The 15,083-nt window shown below is 43.4% G+C and overlaps 1 protein-coding gene across 3 annotated transcripts in view; it reads right to left on the bottom strand.

The window, feature by feature from the left end:
• Nucleotides 1–277: 277 nt before the first annotated feature.
• The window catches only part of LUZP1 (leucine zipper protein 1), a 43,962-nt gene continuing 29,156 nt past the window's right edge, over nt 278–15,083 (bottom strand). For all 3 annotated transcript variants that reach the window (XM_084496834.1, XM_084496835.1, XM_084496836.1), the window contains exons 2-4: nt 11,186–14,434; nt 6,963–7,127; nt 278–5,264 (exon numbers count right to left, since the gene is read on the bottom strand). In XM_084496834.1, the coding sequence (XP_084352960.1) occupies nt 5,226–5,264; nt 6,963–7,127; nt 11,186–14,329 (3,348 nt within the window). In that variant the 5' untranslated portion in view covers nt 14,330–14,434 and the 3' untranslated portion in view covers nt 278–5,225. The remainder of the gene's footprint in view (nt 5,265–6,962; nt 7,128–11,185; nt 14,435–15,083) is intronic.

Below are 15,083 nucleotides of genomic sequence, written 5' to 3'. Positions count from 1 at the left end.
GGTCATCCAGTATAGGTGGGGAATGGTATTCAACTTCATTTTCCATGTGTAGGTACTGCCCGTGCCTTTAAGTGCAGCCTAGGAATGGGTGTTTGAGATCTGTTTGGATATGTGTACAGGGCAAAAAAGTAAGAATGGAGTAGTCAGAATCAGCATTAACATACACTGCTGCAAGATGGAGCTGCCTCTGCACTTCAACAAGGGACATTAATACCTCTGATTAATGACCACTGTCAGTAGGGATTCAGATGGAGCTTTAAATACCACACCACAAACATATAAAAAGAGATTTTTATTGGTTATATACTGTAGAGCTGACAGCGTTTGAGTCAGGAGAGACATGCAGATAAAGTGTGTTTACATTTGGCATGCAGACTAAGAGCACTGTAACTAGTAAAAGGTGAGCACCATCTGTATCCACTGAATGGGCAGCCCGGGGAGGAAAGAGTTGGCTTCCCTCTGCTGAGCACACTGACAAAGACTCAGGTGGAACAGTGCTTGATAGCTCTACTGGACACAAAGTTTGCTTTAGGGAAACAAGCAATACTATAACCTGAAAAATTAACTTGGATGAGTGTGACTATGAAAAGATTTCCTGCTTTATTGTCTTCTAACTAAGCTGCCCCAGCCCAAGTATATGTCTACAAATACAAAAAAAAAATAGTTTTTCTCTTAAAAATACATTCCATGCAGCCTGGATTGCTGCTTCCACAAGGCAGGTGCCAGCACTGCATGTTGGGCAGCCTACAACAATTATCCTTTGGGTCCCTAGGTTACTGACCATAAGATGCATCTGCGAACAATGGCTTCACATTTCATCATGTATATAGCAGTCCACTGAAGGCTGACCTTGGCACAGTGCTTTGGCTGCCCCAGTGATGTGCAAGGGTGGCAGAGATGAGGTCTACTATGTTAGAGATAACACCAATGTGACTATTGCTTCAATCTGTAGCAAGAAATCGCTCATGTCAAGTGTCTTTTGAAACACCAAGTGCACCACCCTGGCCTGTGCTTCCTTCTGTTTTCCTTTCCTGGAGGTATTATCTGCAGGTGGACAGCAGTTCTCCCTTCATCAGTGTCCAGTAAGCTGCAGTTGAACATGAGGCACTGATGGTTGCACTGTGAAACTGTCCCTGCTCCATGCGACCTGAGTGGATGGAGAGGTGACGATCTGGAGGCTGCAGTGTCATTTCCAGACATGGAGGGGACCATTCCATGAAGCAGCAAGCTGCTAACCCCTCAAGCTGCCACTGGCCTTTTGAGGAAAAGCCACTGGTTCTCTAAAAAGGGACAATGTCTCCGTTTACTTGGAAGAAGCAAGCACTGACACACTTCTGTTGTACAGCAAACATGTTTACAATTTTGGAATTGTCTGAATGCTTGATACACAGCCTCTTGGTGTCACATCCGCTAAAAAGCCTGTTTTATTTATATGCTAAAATTACAAATATTTCTTCAGTGATGGCAATATTTACACATATTCTATTTTACAGCTGTTCAAAAAAAGTGTGCAATTTGAGTAAAATACACTGTTTCCTGAAGTCATTGCTATAATTTTAATAATACATCAGCTCCTATTGCACTCATGATTAACAGGGCATGGCCCCTTTCAAATTTACAGAGGGTTTTCTTTCAGATTTAATCCCAGTTGTGGTAAAAACAACCTGGTCTATACTCAGTGACATCTTTATTTACAAGCAGTTACACTGAGCAAGAGTTCAAGGTATGTGCTGTAAAATATTGAACAAATTAGTGAGGCTGACTTTAGCCATGGTAGCTGGAGAAAGGAGAGATGTAATTTGTGAGAAGCACCTGAGGAGCAGTGCCAGAAGACCTGTGTCTGTAGCTGGGGGACTCCTGCACAGTGTGATCTGGCTGAGCAGCAAGGACAGGTCCTCCAGGTGCTCTTGGATTAGGGAAAGCCAAGCGCTGGCTGACAGAAGGGGAGAAACCAACAACTCTTGCTGTTGGTGCTTGTTCCTTTCTCATTCCAAACATGGAGTTGCATTATTGGGGTGAGCTGTAGAGCTGAAAAGACAACATACTAACTAGATTTTTGTGAGTTGGGTTAAGGGAAGCCTGTGTCAACCTGGAATGTCACATAGCAATGCAGAGCTCTGCTGGCCAGGAATGAAACTAGTTCCCCCAGACGGAGCACCAGAAGTACAATGGTAAACTGCAGCCATGCCAGGACTGTGTGGGAAGGAGAGGGCTTGTGGATGGGTGAGGGAACCTGAGCAGCCTATTAGATAAAGGCTAATGTCCTACAGCAGGATGGGGTTGTCACTGTGAGAAAAGCCATACATTAACTGCTCAAAGCAATCCTCATCCTCGTCAGTGTGTATGTGCTGTCCAGCTCTTTTAGTTGGTTGTTTTTAAACTAAACTGTGAGTCTCTGGCATCAGTGTCACAGGACAGACATCTTAAGTGTCACAGGTGACATCTTAACTATGAACTCTGCTTTATAGGACAGTACTGCAATGCCAAGCAGGTAGTCGGCAGCAGTCTTTCACAGCAACTCTAATTGTGTCTTATATGGCTGACCAGCTACTAAACAGGTTTGGGAATGTAAATTGGGGTAAATAATTACTGAGGATGTTTGAAGAGGTAGGTATATCCTCCTAAATGCAAATTGCAAGGTTCAAAAAATTGCTGCAGGAGATGTTTGGGTTGCTTTCTACAGACCAGCTGCACTGGCTTGGAGGGGTTTTTGAAGCACTGTCTCCCATGTAACCAACAGAGGACCTGTTAGGCATCTTATATGAGGCAGCATATTTTATTGAAGGGAATTATTTCTTTTAATATGAAAAGAAGGTGCAGAAAGCCAAAATGTGGCTTCATGAGGCTGACAAAGCATTGCAAGCCAGCCCTGTGAAAGCATAGGTGGGATGTGGCACAGCTGGGCAGGTTGCAATGCTGGCCATCAGCTGTGGAAAGCCTGCAAGATTGCATGAGAAGGCAAGGAAACTGAAAGCACTTGAGTAACAAATCCCAATAATGCCAGGGGGAGAGGTTCCTGTCATACAGTCAATGTCTGAGCAAGGCAAAATGAACTTTCACAAACAAGTTATAAAGTCCATAGCGGTGTCAGATTACAAAACATGCACCCATTTTCAGCATTTCCTGACAAATACTGCAGGGGAGGGAGGAAAGAGGCATCTCAGAAATCCGAGTTTAATTGCAGAATTTCAGCTTCTTTACTTTTAGTTTGGATTTTGAGTTTGTGATGTTTTTTTTTTTGCTTTTTTAATACTTAATATTTATAAAGATTTTTTTTTTTTTTTTAACTAGCACTGCCATGTCATGAAGTGGTAAGAGAGAGCAGCTGATATAATTTATTTTAATATAATTTAATTTTAAGACTATTAAAGCTGCCACAGTACTAAGTTAAAAGCACTATCTTTTTGTCTTGTTATGCAACTTAACATGTATACATGTCATGAAATATAAAAGAATAAAATGGATTGCAAAAAATATAGATTTGGGAAAAACATCTAAAATTTATGAGGAGACTTTTTTCAAAAATAGTCTTTTTCCCCCTCCTCCAAACAAAACTTTATTAAAACAAAAACAAAAAAAAAAACAAAAACAAACAACAACAAATAAACACATGTCATTGAAACATTTTCCTTATATGTGTTCATAGATATTTTCCAACCAGCTCCATTTTTTTTTCCTTTTGCCTCTTAGAATTGAGGCATATAATTCCAAGATAAGGAGGTGATGCAGCATCCCATGTGCACATATGGATAGCTGTACATGTGCTGCTGTCGTAGCTGCTCACCTGGAAGGTAAGATGTAGGAATGACTGTGGAGGCAACTCAGGTATGGGAGCTGCTGGATGACAGTTGTTCACCCAGCACCTCCAAAACAATAGAGGTTTTCCCTTCTATATCATCCTCCTCATGCCTCTGTGGAAAGGGGCACCTGTTTCCGACAAGCAGAAGAAACCAGTGAGGGAAGTCAATGGTGGTTGTGTACAAGACTGGAAAGCCATGGGCCAACCCTGGAGGAATGTAAAGGAAGTAGTGGTAGAGCTACGGTGTGTGAACCAGGTACAATCTCCTTGCTTAGGGCAGATGCTGTTCCAACACCTGAGCACCTCTTGATGAATCCTCCAACTCTGATGCAGTCATTGGCCTGTGGGCCCTGACAAGGAGCTGTACCTCTGTAGTCTCTGACCATACTGCAGTCCCCAGACACAGCTGATGGGGGGGAGGGGGCATGTCCTGAAGAGGGGCACAGACAAAAGCTGCCTAAGTAGCCGTACTGGAGCTCAGTTTTCAGTCTAATCCTGCTGTTTTTCCCCATCTTTGGAGGGAACAAGGGCATTCTACTTCTCAAGCCAGAAGAAAAGCACTTGTTTCTTTGTTTCTTGGAGCTCAATGGTTTAGAGTGAGCAGCAGCAATGTTGCCTGCATGATGGAAGCAAAGTTTTGGGCAAAAGAGCACCCTAGTCCAAGCCTGGAGAAAGTTTTGCTGTTGTTTGACTGCTGTTGGTTTGGCTCAGTGGCTCACTTAGTGCAAGAGCTCAGCTGGTGATTAAGTGGGTCATACGAAGCTTATTGCAGAGAGAGTGAGCAATGGGGGAATAAACAGTTTTTAAACGTTTTCTGCTCTCCTTTTCTGTTTTGTGTAAAACCAGTGAATGTTTTTTTAATTTTCTTGCTTACAGACAGAGCATGCTAGGAACACAGGTACTGGGATGACCACAACCCAAGCCAACAAAGGTGTATTTAGGACAATGTGAGCGCTCACTGGAAACTGAAAGCTTTCAGTTGTGGAGCTGTGTAGGACAGCTTCCACAGGCTGGTGGACTGCATGCAGTGGAGGGATACTTCCTGCAGCTCATCTAAATGCAGGTGAATAATGAGAAGTTCTCTCTTGTCCAGGTCGTACCATCATTCTGGTTGAAAGAGTGGCTACGGCAAGTCAGTGTTCCCGTATGGAGACAGATCTACTGTTTTATGAAGAAGGTTAAGATTGCAGGTACAGAGATGAGAAGTGGGAGTCCCCTGAGCAAAGTCTGCAGCTGCCTCTTCAGCAATGAAGAAAAAAAATAAATCACTGGTAAAGTTCCTGTACCTCACAAATCACATTAGAAAACTGGTTTCAAACTGGCTGAAGCCTCTGGAGAGGTTAAAAACAAGTGTGACACCTGTGAGCTTGGTACAAGCCTGTCTCTTGCTCCATTATCCTGCGTGTTCATGGGATGGAAGTACAACTCATCTCCTAGACGTTGTCCAGTAGACACGGGAGGCACCCTGTAAGAGAGAACCCCGCAGCATCACAGATTGGACAGGACCTGTGGATGCCTCTGGCAGCATTTTTGCTCTGGGGAAAAGTATTGTGATTGCCTTCAGGCAGTCATCCCATGCTCAACAGACTCATAGTCTAATGGTAGGGCAGTGACAGGATCAGTTCGGAAGACAGTGACTGCCAGGCCTTACAGTGGAATGCTCAAAGCAGAATAACTCAGACCAGCTCCTCACAGGCTTTTACCATCTTTTTTTTTTTTTTTTTTTTTAAATGCTATAGCATACTCAGCACCCATTTCCACGCTGGACACATGGATCTGGCAAGTGTGATGCATAACACCTGACAGCATGGATCATACTAAGCTGATTTAACATCAGGTGTCTGTAGAGCATGCCTCCAAGTGCAAGGTGTTCAGGCTTCTGTTAGTCAACACGGAAGCACCAACTGACAAATGATGTATGTTATGGTGACGACTTTACTCAAGTTTTCATTTAATGCTGTTTCAGTCTGTGCAAAGAAAGGGAGGCATTACTGCCTCAGGTAGATGTCTGCGTCTAACCAAATGAATGTCACTGTGGTTAACATCTTGGTGATCACAAGAGCGTAACTGTAGTGTACATAGTAGGACTGTGTCCCCCTGTGCTCTCTGACTGTGTAGGGCTCTCAGTTGCCTCACACTCCTGCTGCTTGTGTATCAGGACTCAGCAACTTCTGTGCACCTCCAGTAAGATGCAATGAAGACCGGTTTGATAAAAATATTTATGCTGGGGCTGACACACAAAATGGAAAAAAACAGTTTTAACTCTTGCAGCCTGTGGTATGCTTTTGTAGCACTGGCAGTCAAATCCTGTGAGGTTTGCATGCTGGATAAGCTCCAAACCACAGCCAACAAATATTTCAAGTTGCAATGTGATGAACGTTATTACAGTGCTGGAGCCACTGGCTGAGATGCCTAAACCCCTATAAAACCCCTCCATATTTTGTTAAAAGAAATTAGGATCCGCACTACCAATCCACTGAGCTCTGTACAGCTGCACAGCTGAAGAAAAAATGCCAGGAGTAATTTCAGTCTTTCATACAGTCTTTTGTGGCTGTGCACCTAGGACTGAAAGTCCATCTGGACCACTGCCTCCTCCAAAGGTAGCCCCTTGTGAAGAGGCTGGGATATGCATGCTCTTCGTTTTTCTAGGAAGAAGTCATGATAGCCATAAGGTAGGCCATTTTCCACTTCTTTGTGTGGCCAGAAACGTGTGCTCAGCAGGCAGAGCAGCAGGTATGTAGCAGCAAACAAGCACCCTAGTGGTACAGCAGCAAGCTGAAGGAGGCAAGTCCATGGCTGATTTTGTCTCCCCATATCATCTCTGGTTGTGTCCAATACAAAACAGGTGGCCGGGGATGACTAGGTGTAGTGGCTTTTATTCCATGGAGGATGCCTTTAGCCATAGAGATAGTTAAAATTAATTTAATATAGAAAAATAAGGGTTTTTTTTGTTTTCTTACCAGTATAGGAAATACTAGTAATTTACTAAAGTGATGCAGACACTCCACCTCTGGGAAGCACTAATCTAAGACTGGATTTCTCCTGAGAGGTTTATCCTCATTTGGGCAAGCAGTTCACTGAGTTATGTTACTGACAGGTCAGTTCAGATGTTGGCTTCTGGCCTTCTAATTCTCTTTTATACATGGTCCTTGAACTTGCATACCTGTTCTTCTGATTGGAGACTCAGTGGTGGGTAGGGGTTGGAATCAGCATCCTGCAGTTCCAGCTTGGTGGGTGGCCTTTTCCCTGGTGTGTCAACCTGTGAAAGGTACTCAGAAGAGCCGAACTGTTTTCTTCTGGAACTGGGCACAAGATCTTTGTTTTCATCCTGTGGGAAGAAAAATAAGAGGATTTGGAATTGGGGGCTATAGCAAGGTCTGGAATAGCTCCAGGTTCCTGGTCCCAGGTTTGCAGTGTGAGGTTCTGGTTTGAGTACTTTTGGCAAGGAGGGTGCCCAGGCCACCCGACCAAGCCTAGGAAGTCTTTACATATATGCTCACAGAGAATTTTTTTAATCCATCCAATAATTTATATCATAAAGTTCTGGGTACTGAGTCCTCTGTCCAGCTGTGAGCCTTTAGTGCTTGTGATCGATCCATGAGACTCAAGACTCAATCTCTTAAAAATATTAACTCTAAGTGTTATCTACCATGGGTGGGAGATGACCAATAACCTGAATCTTTTATTTTCTTGGCAATGAGGATGTGATGTGGGATTTTCCTACACTGTTTTCCCAGTATAGGCATCCGAACAGTACTTTCAAACTCACTAATGATTTCTTGAATGTCTGCCAGGACCTCTATGGGATGGTCAGGCTGGCCACCCACCATGTGTCAGAGTGCCTCCTCAGACTGTACCACAGCTGGGTTGGTGTGGCTCAGCACAAGAGGCAATTGCATTATGAGAAAAATCAGCTGTACACTGACAAGGATCTTGGAAGCTGCTCTGAACAGATAATAACAGCAATGCCTCGCACCCTAGAATTCACACAGAACACACTCAAGTCCTTGGACAAAATTACTGAGGTATAAAGAAAGAAGAAGGAAAGAAATATGTAATATGTAATATGCAATAGTAATATGGCATGATTGGTTGCTTGAGCTGGAAGCTGATGTGGAGTCAGCAAGGATACAATGGTGATGGGTGCACCTTCTCTTAATCCTTGAGCAGAGGAGAGAAGAGAGCAAGCATCCCTGGATACTGTCAGGGAGGCTTCCATGAGACCTCCACCCCTCATGAGGTACATACGAAGAAAAGCCTACCTTTAGGTTTTTAATCTAACATCTGTGGCACACCACCCAGCTCCAAGGCAGTCACATTAATATCACAGCCATGAGGAAAAAAAAAAAAAAAAAAAAAAAAAGCACGTATCTTGCACAGTTGCCGGCTTAATAACAATTGCCTGTTATTAACCTTTGCACTAAGTCAGACACTGCACATTTTCAGCAAATATCATGCCAGAGAAATACTTATTTAATTATCTGAAACACAGACCATCAGAATGACTGAAGTGCTGCATCTTCTTGTCTTTCATGAAAGCCTAAAGAAAATGCCTGTAAGCACTAGAGGGAGCAAGTCCTCAAGATGCAACATTCATCCGTCAGTGCCTACAGCTGATCCTACAGCACCTATCCAAAGCAGAGCTCCGAAGAGCTTCTGTAGTGCAGTGTTGCTCAAAGCTGAGCTTGTGTAGCTTGTTTGCTTACATCAGCAATAAAACAAACCGAAGGTTTAATTTACACCTTGTGCCTGGCATCTCCTTACAAGAATTATTTCCATGTGCTCAGTTTGGATCTGACCCAAAAGACAGGATGAGAGGCAGGGGCTAAGCCTCCTGCTCTGCTGCAGCAAACGATCAGATACAATGAGTGTCTCACACAGAAAGACAGAACAATGTATTTTGACAAAACCAGCACCAACCCTGTGTTTTCAAAATAGGATTTTTAAGGCGATCTGAGACTGACTAGTGGAGCTGGAGTAGGGGTGGGAGGGTGGGTGGTGAGGTGACAGTGACGTCTTTACAGGAAAGCTGAATATGGAAAGCTGCTCCCAGTGTTAGTTACCACTGAACAGTGCTGAGTCTTCCACCAATGAAATAGCAACATCTTTATCAGAAACACAGACCCCATCAGACTACTTGTGATATAAATCTCCAGATATCCTTCAAAGGCAAATACTTTTTTTTTTTTTTTTCCAAGGACATAAACAATATTTTGAACTGCCCAACATCTTTCAGGGTAACTTGACGCTGCTCATTTACAAGCTATTAATGTACTTACTTTATGACCATGAATTGAGAATACTGACTACATGGTATCTGGGTGATTTTATTTTTAGGTAAGATGCAGAGAGGGACACAGCACAACATTCAAAAGCCCTGCGTGAACTAACCACACGTCTGCTTTCCTGCCTACCTGTCACTCCACATATGGCCAAGGATGGAAGCCAGCTAGTTCATCAAAGATACTCAGACACATAGAGGTCAGGACGTCAGGACATTCTCTGTAAGGTACACTTCAGCTGCTGTCATAGGCATGCTTCATACAAGCAAATTTGAGCTAACTGACCTTGAGACCACCTGCAGACTGTACTGCAGACCTACACTCAGTCCTGGATGTACTTCTAGGGGAAATATGGGAGAAAAATATGCAAACGCCTGAAGTTTCACTTTTCTGGGAAATGTTCCTTAGCTAGCATGGTAGTCTATGGACACCCACATCATTGCCTACCCAAGTTGTGCTTTTTTTTGCATAAACTGTTTTGCAAAAACTGTTTGGGTAGCACTACACCGAACTACCATTCTCAAAAGAATGTTAAATAGGACAGTCAGATCTTCTGAGAGGAAAGGATCGTCTGTTCTCAGCTAAGCTGTTTGGACAACAAGGCAGATGTCTTCTCACCTTCTCTGTGGGGCTCCATGACTAGCTGCATGATATCCAAGCTGCAAGGAAAGGCCTCTTCAGATGCAAGACTCATGTTTGTGGGTACCATGAATTCAAGCTCCTGGGCCAGTGGTAGGCCCAGGGCTGGCTCTCCCATTTCCTAAGCAACATTATGCAAAAAGAGACTGTCAGTTCTGCCTGGATTTATGGAAGAGAAGTACAGACTGCCTGTAACACACCAGTGACCATGGCCAGGGAGAGTATTGTCACTTGGACTCTCATAGCTACAGTTGTAACAGATGTAGGGTTGCACAGACCTTTCTCCCTATGATATCCATTCAAGCACATTGCCTGGGTGATCCCATTCCTCACTGTCCCCTTCAATACAGGAAATTTAGGTTTTTCACTGAGGTTTATGAATGCCAGCAATCATGCCTGATGCATTCTTAGTGTCCAAACACAGCTGGAAAGCCAACTTGCACATTTTAATTCTAGGCAATAGACTCTACAGAGCAAATGCAATGGTGCTAAGTGCTCTGTGCCTTTCATTGCCAGAGAAGTGGAATGATTTTGTACATCAGCACCATCTCATCTTTGTCAATGCCACAGTCATCTGGTTGTGAATTTGTCCCCTCTGTCAACAGTCCTATCAGATTACTCACCCAGGCTCCCCTAGGTGGCTGGAAATGGAGGTGGCTGCTTAGATCAGCTTTAAGTAAAGAGCAGAGGCAGCAGGTGCAGTGAGAATCAGCACATGGTTTAAAAGACTGGAGGGCCACTTGGTGCCAGTGGGTGGATTTAAAATATGCTGGTGTCTGCAAATCTATTGGCAAGTGCATCTCACCAGCTACTCTCTGCCCCCACTCAAGCAGACTCTTCATTAGTAGCACCCAAAAGAACAGGAAAGAAGGAAAGCCATCCCTGCGGCTCTCACTTTTCAGATGGTATACTGATACAGACCAAGGAGGTAGCAACCCTCCCATGTAACCAGCCATCACTGGTCTGTTTAAGAGATGTCCAGGAAGCATTTCCAGACCAGAGTCCAGAAGCGGGCTCTGGTTTTGCATGCAGGAAATCATGCAGCCCTTACCAAACAGAGCTAAAGCTGCCCTGAGGCACAACCCTATGAAAGTCTAATTTGCCTCGTTTTTTGGTGGTTCTCCAAGCTGACTGTGCCATGCAAAGCCACTCTGAAAAACTTATCTTATCCTACATACGCTGTGACTGTATCTTCTCCAATCTTGGAAAGACCAAATAGATTTCAGTTTGTAATTATTCAGTTTGTAATTATTCACATAGCATTAAAAGATCAGTGCAAGTGGATCTAATTTCAAGAAATCTAGCTTTCTTTACACATACTTTTTACAAGATACTCCACTGAGCTTGACAGGAGTTGGAAGAGGGCAGGAAATAAGCTGTAAGAATTCCAAATCAGGTGTCCTACAACTAACAGATAACTTTAAAACAAGTTGAAAGGCAAGAGTGCTTAATGTAACACACTTACAGGTAATGTACTTTGGTGCCATGTAGAAGCCACCGTAGGATCACTGGTGTAGCTCCTGCGCGTTAGCAGTTCTGGTGCGCTTAAGTTACTTTTGGTCCTTCGGGACCCCAGTTCAGGGGCATTCCAGGAATTAGTTGTGGCACTGGTTCTTGCTGAGGTCTGCTCCAAGGAGTTTGGTCGTATACTGTTCCCTTCCATTTCGGAGAGGTCCACTGAGGATGTGCACTTGTTTGTAGTACTGGAAGCTGCATTTTTCTCTATTTTTATTTGAGAGTCCTCCACAGAATGTAAGCCTTGTCTTGTTCTCCATGAACTTCTCAGAGTCACATGTTTTGTTTCAGATGAAACTGTATCTGAAGAGCCATGGCTCTTTGAGCTGATTGTATCTGAAGGCAATTCACTGTTCTTCTCTGAGAGTTCAGTAGTCTTTATTACAATGCTGCTTCTGGAGACCACTGTTTCTGCTCTACCTCTCAGAGCCACCTCTCCAATTCTGTCGGCCTCAGATAATTTCAGAGCACTTCTATTAACTGATACCTCGACAGGTGGGGAGAGACTGTTAGTTATTGGTGAGGGTTCATTCAGAGCAACTCTGATGTTGCTGGTGCTAACATGCTTTTCCTTTGCTGCTATGTCTGCAGTGGGCCTTGGAGCTGTTGGCTCAGAGGGGAAGATCGTGATGCTGCTTGTCATCTTATTAGTTACCGTTTTAAAACTGGACTTCTGTTTTTCTGACTCTGCCTCAGATATAGTCCCTCCCATGACTGCCTTCATGTCCTTTTCAACAATTGCAGGTTTAATGATGGCTTTTGATCTCAGAGCTTCTCTTGGGCTGAATGGCCTTCTGGATTTAAATCCTCCAGTGCTGGCATCTGATGGTTTTATACACTTGGTGGAGTCTTCATCATGTACAGTGTTTTTGTCATTTTCAAAGATAGATGCTCTAAAAACTCCCCTGGAATTGGAGAACTGCTTGGAATTAGCTTTCTTCCTTGTCTCAAAATCTGACTGAGTGTTTGTTTTTTTGCTTCTTCCTGTTTCTTCATCTGAATTAAGTTTGTCATGACTACTCTGGACAGTTTTGGAGTCTGTTTTTAAGCCAGCATTTACATGATCTGTTGCTGAAGTTGAAGACTGCTCTGTATCTTCTTTATCCGGACCTGTAAGAATCCGTAGAACGTCTTCTTGACTCCTTGAGTGATGTGAACGCTTTGTTGGTGAAGGTTTTGCATTTTCAAGTGACATGTCTGTGAATTCTCTTTCCTGGGAGATTGTTGCTCTTTTAGCCCTTCCCTCTAAGGGTTGCTTGTGTGATGCTGCAAAGGTGTTCATTGCTTCTGTTTTAGTGCCAATGCAATCTGATGCCAATGCGTGGGAGGAGAGGTGGTACCTGTATGCTGATGCCATGCCATTGGAAGAGGAATAATTACCCCTGGGGAGCACTGTGTCCCCCAGGAAGTCACTAACTTCTGCCTGGCTTGTTTTCAGCTTCTCAGCTAAAGAAGCCACTAATTCACCTTTGCTCAACTTGTCATCCCGTATGTCAGTGCTGGTTTGACAGTTGCCCCGGAGCGCCTGAGATGTCTTTTCAGCCTTGGATCTCAGGCCTGTGTCACCAACAGGTTTAGAAGGTGTTTTCCAAGATTTCTGCTCATGTGCAGCAGGAGGGTATCGACTGAGGACAGATGGCTGCTCCTTTGATCTCTTCACCTCATTCTGCATGATGGAGGCTTCCTTCTGACCAGATGAAAAAGTGGAAACTGAAGATTTCTCTTCCAGTCTTTTCATATCTGTTGCAGCAGCATCCACACTGGATGCTTTTCCTGCTTTTCTGTTCATTAAACTCGGACTGGGTACCTGCTTACCACCATGGCTGTAGCTGTCATTACTGAAGGAGAAATCTCTGTTCTTTACTCTTTCCCGGCGCTGCTGAGGTGAAACCTCCCTTGGCTTGTGCTTGATAGCTGTTAAATCTGTTGCAACACCTCTGTATTTAGGTCTGTCATGTTTTCCCCTGCTAGAAAAGCTCGTATCTTCATTTTCAACCTCTCCATTTTCCAGATCTTTCTGTTTCTTTATTTGCATTTTTATTTCTTCTAACTGACCAGTTAAGAGTTTGTTTTTATTCTGTTCACTCAAGTAACTGTCTTGCAGGTCATTGTTTTTGGCTCTCACTTTTTTCAATTCTTCTTCTAAAGATTCAAAATGTTTGATCTGAGTTTTAAGTTTCTCAATTTCTTGTGTGAGATCTTTCACTTTGTTGTCTTCCTGATTTTTATTCTTTTGGTTTTCTGATTTATTCCTGGTTTCATTTTCTACATGTTTTAGGTAATCCACACTTCCCTTCCTTCTGGTCTCTTTAGAAGGCAATGCAGAAGTCAAATCATCTTCAATTCTCAAATCATTTCTGTCAAGGAGATTATTTGATGACCTTTCTAGCAAGTTGGATGCATTTCTAGTTTGATCTGCCCTATTTAGTTTATTGTTTTGTTCTAGTTTCTGTGTTAGCTCCTGGATTATTTTCTCATTTTGCTTTTCTCTTTCATTAAAATGTTTTCTTTCACTGATAAAGGTTAGTGCTAAAGATTTCAATTTCTCTAACTCACCCGTTAAGCTTTGCTCAGTTTTATCCAGCCTGTCTTCAGATGCTTCAAGTTCTTTAACTTTCACTCGAAGTACTTCTAATTCTGTAGATATCTTTTTGGTCAAATTCTTTTCTTCATTGAGGCTAAGACACAGCTGCGTGCAGTCATTCTTGCTCCTACCAAAGGCCTCCTCCAGTTTCTCCAGCTCTGCCATTCTCCTCTGCAGGTGTTCAATTTCTGACTTCAGTTCTCGGGTGAGGCTCTCTTCCTCTTGAAGTTTTTCTTTCATTAACCGGCAAAGCTCTTCAGCTTTCTTAATTTCTTCATCCTTGCCTTCAATCTTTAGCACTCTTTTACGTAGGGCTTCAATGTCAGCTAGCATGCTGGAGTTGCTGCCTTCTGCCTGGATAACTTTGTCCTGGAGGTCAAGCAGCTCATCCTCTGCTTTCTGGAGATTTTTGGTTGCTTCCTCCAGTTCATCAAGGCGACGACTAAGACTCTGCAATTTGAATCGTAGATGCCGATTTGAGGTCTCCTTATAACCTGTAAATTCTGCCATGTTTACTTTTTATTCCTTTTAGGTAGAAGTTTTGCTCAGTCTGTGTGCTTAACACTTTGTGTATTCCTGTTATGTTATACTTTCTTTGGAGAGAGGCAACTCACCCTAAAAGAAAAAACACTTAAAATGAGTAGGGAAGCTCAGAATATACGTATTATATATGTGATATGCATATAGATACATATACAAATATTTATATGATTTTTTTTTAATTAAACATGTTTCTCAGTGCTAAATTAGGAAAAAATAAACTGTAAAGAAGCACAGAATTTCCAAAAATAGCCTGTTACCAATAGCTGATGAAGGAAGTGTCCTCTGCTGTCTGCACAGGCAATGCTTGCTTACCCTGCAGCCCCCACAGCCAGGGTCAGCAGTTGATACAAGCCTGCCTTTACACAGGCTCCTGGGTCAGGCACATGCAGGAGCCAGGTCCCTACACAGGCATGTACCCATGCAACTAACAACTCTCATCTCAGCCATTCATGTCTTCTGAAGACTCCTTACAGATAGAGACTTGTGAACTATAAATAAGACCTGGAAACCAGAAAATACAGACCCCCAGACATCCAGTGGCTGCCAGCAAGTCGGGTTGGAAGGCCGAGCAGGCGGTTCTCAGTGCATGCAGGTCCCCCCCACTAGTTGTGCATGGCCTTGATTCACAGAGATGAGGGAAGTGAGAAGCTCCCTCATGTCTCTGCTAAGGGACTGCTGCCTGCAGCTTGCCTGGCTGCTCCAGCAAGAAACAGGGAGCTCC

The sequence above is a fragment of the Aythya ferina genome, assembly GCF_964211825.1.
Source record: "Aythya ferina genome assembly, chromosome: 24".
Taxonomy (NCBI): Eukaryota; Metazoa; Chordata; class Aves; order Anseriformes; family Anatidae; genus Aythya; species Aythya ferina.
The sequence above is the reverse complement of the archived record's forward strand: the minus strand, read 5'-3'. Positions and strand labels throughout refer to the sequence as shown.